The sequence below is a fragment of the Schistocerca gregaria genome, chromosome 5, assembly GCF_023897955.1.
Source record: "Schistocerca gregaria isolate iqSchGreg1 chromosome 5, iqSchGreg1.2, whole genome shotgun sequence".
Classification (NCBI taxonomy): Eukaryota; Metazoa; Arthropoda; class Insecta; order Orthoptera; family Acrididae; genus Schistocerca; species Schistocerca gregaria.
In genome coordinates, this window is record NC_064924.1 from 564615777 (window position 1) to 564625948 (window position 10172).

Consider the following 10172-nt stretch of genomic DNA (forward strand, 5'->3'; position numbering starts at 1 on the left):
AAGAATAACTTAATAATTTAATATTAATTCTATACACAATAATAACTAGCATCCTGTTGCTAACAATGCTCACCCCACCTAGGGGCAATGGTGTAAAAACAAGGGGTCTTCATACATCTCAGTTAGAAACAGTTCCTGTAAATCATAACCTCACTTACAGAATGATCTTGTTGGAAAATGGCATATAATATACGGTTTTATTTTTATTTAAAGAATAACATTTGCCATTACTAAAAAAATAAATTTATTCAAAATTTAAAATATACTGAACACAGTTTCATATAAAAGATTAATATACATAAATAGTTTCATGAAGCTTAAAAACCATTTAAATGATAAGTTTCACTCTGAAATGTGCCTCAGATCACCAACTGTGTTTTTACACACTTCGTACTTTATACAAACAATGAAAAAGTTTTACACTGATATGATTTTTCAGTACTTAATTTTATATTTTATAATATAATTCACATAATCACTACAAAATATGATTTATCAAACAAATGCAAAAAATAGATCACAACACTTCGTCAACAGTTTCCGAAGACCAGCTATTGCTACACCCTCATTGGTAATGCTCATTCACTTTGGATGTAATATTGGATGTGAAATATTTAACGAAATCCGTGAGCAAATGTCAACAGCCTCAGGCAATCAGCAATTACTATATTTTACAAAATGAAAACTAATACTAACTTTAGATACAAACAATTAGATGAAATGAGTGCCAGAAATTGGTAATGTTAATCGGACCATACTTAGCTTTCAGTTTTTAATAAGTAGGTACTAAATATATGAATTATTGTTATTTTATCAATGCTGGATCATATTCTGTATTCTGACTTTTTCTTGTATTTTGTACTGGTACATTCTGATTGACTTGGTTGTACTACCTCACTCTATATATTATATCTCCTGTCTATTGACTATTTACAAAACTATTGTAATATTGTACTTATAACTCCTACATACAATTTTGTTTATATTTTATAATTTGATGTTGTCTATTGCTTCTGTAAGCTTAATGACAAAAAAATATTATTATTATTATTGATCTTTTCAACTTCAATAGCTGTTATACTTTTTCCATGATTTTGAAGGAGCTTCAAAATAATTGCCAAGTTTTCACTAACTAAATAACAGTGAGAACTAATCAATCAATAGATACAGTATTTAATTTCACATTAACAAACTGCACAGAACAGCTAACTGTATTAAATATAAAACTATAAAAGTTGCTTTATTTTATAATATACAAAAATGAGCAGATAACTAGAAAATGGAAAGCAGTCTCCACTGTGTGCACTTCCTTCAAACAAAAAATAAAAGTCAACTACACTGTCAAAGCAGACCCCTCACTGACAAACCTGGAGTTTGATTTGAACAAAAAAATAATTCAAACAGCGACTATTAAACAATTCCAAATATACAGTTTTGCTATTTTATTGACCTCACTTTAACAACCTGCAGCTCTCAGACTAAGTATTCAATACAAAATACTTTTAACCAAAAGTTCGAGAAAAGTTTTAATATACCAAAAGTAGCACAATATAGATGTTACAACGAAGTTTACTACTCATTAATTGGTCGTCTCAATGGGTGACAATAACGCATATACAACTAAAGTTCTCCACTTATATGATCACTTGGTGAAATGCGTGAAGTGTCAGCAGTGCATGGAAATTCTGACACTGAATGGGGGGGGGGGGGGGGGGGGGGTAGCTGGCTGGTATTATTGTTTTCCTTCGAGCTTTATAAGTCAAGTGAAATATTATATTTTGTTCCAGATTTCTCTGACATTTTTGTCTGGTTTATTCTCATGGTTTTCATATTTGCTGTTTATCGGTATTATTGTTTTGGAATGTTGACATTATTATGGAAGATTTACCTTGTCCCTGCACAAGATCATATACTTTCACTCCATAGTTTCATTTTATTGCTGAAGTGAAATATTTTGCATGTTTATATCTTTGTTTGTGGGTGTATCTAGACTTTATGTTGCCATATTGTATTTACTGGGACAAGGGGTTTCCGCCATCTTGATGACATCAAGGGTCAAAGCAGACAGGTGGAATCAGACACTTCTGTATTGGCTCTGTCTCCACTCAAGATTCAATAACAGCATCTCTAACAGCGATGTGGGGAAAAAACCTATCAAGTTGCACGACAGTTCACAACCCATGTTAAACTGTAACTCTCCTATAACAGGCAGATACGCATGTTGAAAGATGACAGGAAAGCAAAGGCACGTCAACTCCATAGAACCATCCCTAGTATAGCACCACCGTGCTCAAATCAACCATCAGGTAGACACCAGATCCAGAATCTTTCATTAAAATGACAATATCCAATGAAGGCTCTAATGCCTGGCTCAACTATATAATTAGGACTAGTGGAATTATATCCCACTTAATAATGTACGACTTCACAGTATATAAACAGCTGATGGTGGACTGTGTAAACTTACATAAATACCTTTTTTTTAAAAATTACATATAAAAACAAGAATTGATTGACATAAAAAAAGGAACATCAGCATTCTTTCTGTTCAAAGTAATTACTTTCTTGTACCTAACATAAAAAAAGAAACTAGAATGAATTCCCAGAATTATCAGTATGAGTAAACTACAATTTAAAGAAATATTGGTTGTGGAAACACATCTATGGTGTAAGCTAGATGGGAAGTGTGAGTTTCTGAGAAAAGTGATTTGAAGGACTAAGAAAGGAAGACAAGTACACCGAGAAAATGCTTATAGTGAACACAGTGCACACTTCAGGATTTTTTTGTTACCTCACAAACAAGAATTTCAATTTAAAAAATGCAGTAACAATAACAGATTGTGATTAAAGGAACTACTAACAGCTTTACCCGAAAACCTGAAACCATTTTACATATAGCTGTTTCAAACAAGCTTTACATATTTCATGAAAGAGTTTTCATCTGCAGTCAGTCACTATGTAATTGTAACATGAAACTGGACTATGTTATTTAATCTTCAAATGGTTTGTAGTTAATTTTCGTTCTACAAATGACAAAATGCTAAATAAGGATTTCTTCTTTCAATAATTTTATCTTAGCTGCCAGTAAATTTGGGAGGTCGTTTTTCTCTAAATGCTGCAAGTCCCTCAATTCTGTCTTTGGTTGATATAACCTGAGCATAGCAAGCTTCCTCAATGGTATAACCTGTGTTGATGTCTACGTCCATTGATTTATTAATTGCCTTTTTTGCCATCCTAATGCCAACCGGCGCATTCGGAAGTATACTTCTAGCAACTGCTAGTGACTTTTGATAGGCAGCATCGTTGTGTTCATTCTGTTCCACAACGTAGTTCACAATGCCTCTCTCGTAAGCTTCAACACCACTGATGGTTCGGGCGGTGAAAATTAATTCCTTTGCAAACGCAGGGCCAACGAGGCGAGGTAACTTCTGTGTTCCTCCTGCACCCGGAAGGATGCCAACTTTTGTCTCCACTAGCCCCATTTTGCACGTATTCGATGCAACTATAATGTCACAGCCTAAAGCCATCTCAAATCCTCCGCCAACAGCAAGACCATCAAGAGCTGCTATTACCGGCATCGGTAAACTTTCTGTAGATTTCACAATAAACCTAAGCCGATTAACAAATGGCAATACTTCATCTTCTTTCATTTCCAATCTTTCCTTAAGATCAGCACCCGCACAAAACACACCAGGCACCAAACTTCTTAATATTACTACACGAGCATCATCGAGATGTTTTAAATTCTCCAGTAAATCTGTTAGTTCCGAGACTATTGTCTTTCCTAACGCATTTCTTGCTTTCGGCCTGTTCAATCCAAGAACTATTATTCCGCTGTCATTTCCTTTTAATGAATCTACACAAACTTCACTTAATTTCGCTGATTTTAAAGCAGATGAATATGTTCTAACACTCAAGCTGCATTTAATCAAGTGTCTAATTAACTTTTTAGGTACAAGCATTGTAGCGTAGTTGTGGCTTTCACAGTGCACAACTTAAATCGCTAGCACGGCACACACACAACACACACGGTATGTTTCAGTGAGAACTGCGAACGCATTGATGAACAGGCCCCTTCCATTACAACGCGACGTAATCAGTAATTCAAGGACGTTAGAATAACCTCCTTGCACATAGTCACACACAGTCGTTTTTATTTAGTAACTCTATGCACACAGTCGATATCAACAATCAAAAGATGAAAACATCCGTTTTGGTGCATGGCGGAGATGACGAAAGATGAATTGTGGCGGCCCATTTAAATGTTCACCATGATCTTAGGTTTACAGAATCATTAAAACAAAAATTAGAGATGAGGAAATGAACAGATTTTGACACTCGGCCAGTTTCAAGAAACAATGATCGTCTTGCTTTTGTAAGGGAACTAGAAAGGTGGCTAGATGCATTGTAGTACAAGTACAGTATATATATTTTTTGGACCGACGTTGTTTTTTGTTTACATATTTACATTTTTTACAAATTGACATTGTTATTGCTGTGACTATTACTTTCATCAAAATCGTAAGTCAAACCGCCTTGAGTCACTAATTGTGATTTTATTACAATGCACGATGAATTTAGAGTCCTGGGGGCTTATCTGCAGGTGATTGACAGCATTTAAAACTTTTATTTTTTAATACAATGGCGTAATAGTAGTAGTAGTAGTAGTAGTAGTAGTAGTAGTGTAGTGTAGTAATAGCAGTAGTAGAAGAAGAAGAGGAAGAGTGGAGATACTGGTATGTAGAAATTACATAGGATAGTAAATATGCAGTAAAATATTTGAGGGTTTTAGGATGCTTTGTAACGCCAAAGAAATGTGAAAAAGATTCAAGTTACAAAAAAAAAAAAAAAAAGAGAGAGACTCAAAATGCAGGCAGGGTTCTACCTTTCAAAGAGTTAGAATGCCATGTAATAGTAAGTGAGAGGTAACTAATTTGCCCAGTTTTCTTTCTAATATGCTTACAATAAATTATAGAAAAATTTGTTCACAGAAGGTTAGGTACAGATAAAAATACAAATGCTTTACTCACCTTTTAGCATCTTTACAAGCAATCAGTCTCATCAAAATTAAAAAAAAATAATAATAATAGTAATAACAAAAACAGAAAAAAATTGCAAATGTCATTAAGCACAAGAAAAATGAAAGATGTATACACTGCATGTTTAAGTAAAAGGCACAAACAAATAATTACATAATAGAGCAGTTACATGATAAATGTGTTACATAGTTAAGTGAATGGCAAGTATTATAAATAGTTAAACAAGTAAATGAAGATAAGCATATAGGTCAGCAATGTCACCTCAGCAAACACAATGTACTACACAAAAATCAATTAGACTTACTCAGGTAATATCAAGTGAACACGCCATATCCTCAATTACCAACAAAATCTTAGAATCCATTAACATGTGATCTGTCCAAAAACTTCAACCACATTCAGCTGTGTCATGTTCTTGCTTGGCTAGTTTATCACTTTGCCTATAGATCATATTTTACAATTATATTAGACTGTCGTGTATTTTGCTTTGATATTCAGTAGGCCTAATGCGATTAAATAAAGTGATAACCAAGAACAAAAAGCATACGTTGGACAGTAACGGCAAAGAGCATATATAATAGGAAAAGCATAGATTCTCATTTCCAACATAGACATATCATTTGCAGTTTTATATAGATGAACAAATGTATTAGAAATTTGTCACTGATACACACACACACAACTTTTTGTAATAATTATGTTAACAGACAGTTAATAGTAATGCACTGTGAAGATAAATGCCAATAACCCGCATTAATTTATGCAACACTTTTGCATTCGTAAGGAAAGTCTAGAAATTATATGCTTTTGTCCTACTGCAGAAAATACTAATCATTTATAAAACTGAAAACTAATGTTTTAGATCATATATATTAGCCTTACTGCAGAAAATATTTAGACATTTATACATAGTGAAAATTTATGTTAATCATATTTGCACCAATACACTTAATCTATACGTTCACTTCTATATTTTCAGCACTACACTTTGTTTTTCGTTTTCCTTCTTGTGGGAAATTTGTTTCCACATGAAAAGTGGAGTACGTAACTCCATTCCCAATTTTAAAATCACATAATTTGTGTAATGGATTTGCCTGCAACTAGATCCTGAGAGTAGGTGTTTCTTCAGTTTTCTTTTGAAGGTGCTCATTTCCTTTACACTCTTTGTGCTATGAGGCAGTTGTCATGAAGTAGGCGTCATGCATTTGTAGGGTACCTATTAGTCACCCTCAATCCTTTCCTGCATATGTGGTAACTGTCTCCAGTTCATGTTGTGGTCATAAAACTCTTTATATAGAAATGCTCTACAATTTACCATTAAAAGAAAATCTTAGTACAGATAATATTTTAAATTAATTGAATTTGTTTTTGCAGTTTACCTGTAGTATTAGTTTTGCTACACACCTGATGGCTTTCTTTCAAAGTTTTAAAATCCTCCGGAATGCGTACATCTGTTGCTTCTCTGCATATTGGTATACTGTACTATATGTGTGAAAAGAATAGTTGCTGCTCACCATATAGTGGAGATGCTGAGTCATAGACAGGCACAACAAAATGACTGTCGGAAAGTGAGAGTGTGCACAACCAGGTCTTTTGTCAAAAATAGACAACACACACACACACACACACACACACACACACACACACACACACACACGACCACAGTCTCTGGCAACTGAAGACTGTGAGCACCAGCACAAGACGGGTGAGGCAACCATGTACTGAGGTAAGGACAAGGCTGAAGAGGGAAGGGGGAGGGATATCAGAGTAGGGGTTGAGGATGATAAAGTGCTGCTTGTGGGAGTGAACAGGTGGAGAGAGGATAGGGCAGCTAGGTACAGTCAGTTGGTTAGATGGAGGTCGGAGGGAAAGGGGGGGGGGGGGGGTCGGAAAAGGAGAGAAGTAAAAAACTGGGTGCATTAGAGGAATAGAGGGCTGTGTAGTGCTGGAATGGGAACAGGGAAGGGGCTAGACTGTCACTCACTGCTTCCCGAAGTCCCACCGTCCCCTTGTCCATCCTTACCTCTCCTATTCACAACCCCTTGCCTCACGGTTCTTATGCCTGTAATAGACTTAGATGCAAGACCCCCCACCACCACCTACTCTAGTCCAGTCATAAACATCATCAAAGGCAAGGCTAACTGTGAAACTAGTCATCTGATTTACAAGCTAAGCTGCAACCATTGTGCTGCATTCTATGTGGTATGAAAACCAGTAAACTGTCTGTCCACATGAATGGCCACTGACAAACTGTGACCAAGAAACAGTTGGACCACCCTTTTTCTGAGCACACCGCCCAACACAATGTTCTTCATTTCAGTAACTACTTCACAGCCTGTGCCATCTGGATCTTTCCCACCAACACCAACTTTTCTAAATTGTGCAGGTTACTCCTTGTCCCACCATGCGGTCCATTGTAAGTCAAGCAGCATTCATGTACCAAATAGTTTTCTCTTGAGACTTGAGTTTTACATATCTTATGGAAAAGAATGACCATGAGAGCAGTTGTTTTCTATTTTTTGTGACAATGATTTATATCAGCTGGTCTACCTCATGTATCGTTATATCCAAGTGGTTTATAAATATTAATCTACATTCAGATCCGATGTTGGCACCTTTAGTGTATTGAAACCGGTTATCCAGTAAACAGTATGTAAGCGATCTTGGCTTTGGAATTATTTCTACAACAGAGTGATCGCTCCACTACACACAATGTGTTCATTGCTAGTTTCTAATCAGAACTTACAATCAAATTACATATGTGATCCTAAGAGTATTTGCTGCTTTGTAACTAGACATTTGAAATTTGTGCTGCATTGGAGTAACGGAGGTAAAAGTAAACCAGTACTGTTAAATAGCTTTGACTGTACTTTAATTTAAACAATGCAGTTTGTGTACACTGTTATCTGGCAACATTCGTTGAAAGAGTCATTTCAAGCAAAATCATTCTTGTACAGCACGGAAAGTTGCCTGCCAAATTGGTGACCACCACAGCAGCATAATTCATTTGTTCAGCCACTATAGTGAGAAACATAACAATGAAGATCAGCTTCTCAGCGGTCACTGGCTGCCAAAAACATCAAATGATGACTACTACCTATAAATTACTGCTCACAGGTACCACAAAGAGAATGCAATACAACTACACATTACCATTTCGGTGGCAACTGAGAAGGCTTTGTTGGCCCAGACAGTAGTCAATGGTCTCCACATGACCAATTTAGCCTCTAGGAATGCATACAAACAACAGTACAATCCCTCCAGCTCCATGATGCGCAGAGAGGGTAGGCAAACGAGCCTTGAATGTAATTGGATCAGTGATGTATGAAGTCTTCACGGGTTGTCTGCTGAGTAGGGTCGTCGTGTTGTAGCAACGTTTCAATGGAATGCGACTCCATCATCTTCAGGCGAAGTGCTAGAACCCAGAAGATATTTATCATTCGGAATGGAGTCAGTGACTTCCCTCCACCCTACATGGCATCAACTCACCTTGGAATGCTGCTGACCCGTGCCCCGTGGCCACACTACTAAAAAAGCCAGCAGCTGTTATGCTTTAGGCTTGCCATTCCCATCCAAAACTAATCAGTCCACTGACCCAACCAGGCCTGACCCATGCTCTAGTAGTCATTGCCCATGCTGTAGTAGTCATCATTGAATTTCCTGATTCACTATCCGACACCTCCAGGCCCTGCCGTTTTCCATCAACAACCTTGGCCATCACTGCCAGCTTGTCCATGCACCGTATTGACCACCAGCGACAAGCCTCTGACATCCTGGCCACTCCTCCATAGCCACAGTGCTAGACTCCAGAAGATGTTTATCATTTGCAATGGAGTCAGTGACTTCCCTCCACCCCACATGGCATCAACTCACTTTGGAAAGATGTTAACTGCGGCTCAAATGCCACTGACCCGTGCCCAGTGGCCACACTACTAGCGCCAGAGCAGTGCTGTCATGCCCACATGTGTGGGAAGGGAGACAAAGTGCCATGCATTTCAAATACAGCACACTTAAACAAAACAAGAACTAAAATATGCCTCCACTGAGGCTAAAATATGCCTCCACTGAGGCATCAATCAAAACAATTTACAGATAATATGTGCTAAAGGCAAGATGTTGTGTCTGGCACACTCTTATAACTTAGTGCACAACCAGCCATACAGCCAAACCATGCCCACACTATAGGGCCTAAAGCAATCATGCTGATGCAACAATGGCAAAAAAACACTGTATAGGTGCCTACTGAAAATGCAAATGCTACTCTAGCACACTTGGCCCCAGAAAACCCACAATTTTTATTAGCTCCTTCTATTGCTTTGGGCAATCCCACCTAAATGTCATACAGCACCACTGAAAAAAATCATGATGTTTCGTGACTCGGTCCCATAACACATTTCCTCCGTTTCGGATATTTACTTACTGTTCACTGCCCCACCAATGGTCCACAAACTTGAGTCCTTCGATTTGATATGCTAACTCCCCTAGGTCTTTGAATGTACAAGGGGGTTGAGTGAACATCACATGCAAATGATCACATTGCTCCAACCCCTCCACAATATTAATTACCACTTTGGCTTCTGTCTCCAGGAGACAGAATGCATGTGCAATAGTGTGTACCTTGTCAGTGTAATCCTAAAATGGCTCCTTTACTTGCTATTTACAACAGTAATGCAGATCAGCCAATTTTTGCATTGCCCTATCTGCAACGAATTTCTGGATGCCACTGGACAGGGAATAGCAAGAAAGTTGTTTTCTTATTTTAAGGAGGATTGTTTTGACAGTAATGACTCTCCACATCAAGAAAGAACTTTGGGATTTGATGAAGATCATTTAAACACATTAATCAACAATGACCCATGCCAGTGTACCCAAGAACTCACAAATATGATGAACTGTGATCATCCCAACATTTGCATGCAATGAGAAAGGTTCAAAAATCAGGTATCTGAGTACCGCATGCTCTAAACCAAAACCACAAAAAACAGAGGATGGTCGTTTGTGCATTTGTTATCAGTTGGCTCATGAACAACATTAACAATTCCCTGAGTTCTTCATGTGCTACCAAGGGCATGTGATGACATCACCAGGTTAGTAACATTGCAACACCTAACCAAACATCCAATACGAGTAAAT

At 37.3% G+C, this 10172-nt stretch overlaps 1 protein-coding gene across 1 annotated transcript; it reads right to left on the reverse strand.

The window, feature by feature from the left end:
- Positions 1–227: 227 nt before the first annotated feature.
- LOC126272084 (methylglutaconyl-CoA hydratase, mitochondrial) lies at positions 228–4419 on the reverse strand. The gene has a single exon (XM_049974646.1). The coding sequence runs from the start codon at positions 3960–3962 to the stop codon at positions 3075–3077; it is 888 nt and encodes a 295-aa protein (XP_049830603.1). The 5' UTR covers positions 3963–4419; the 3' UTR covers positions 228–3074.
- Positions 4420–10172: the final 5753 nt, after the last annotated feature.

Coding starts and splice junctions, on each gene's coding strand:
- LOC126272084 (XM_049974646.1), bottom strand. CDS start 3,962: ATGCTTGTACCTAAAAAGTTAATTAGACACTTGATTAAATGCAGCTTG.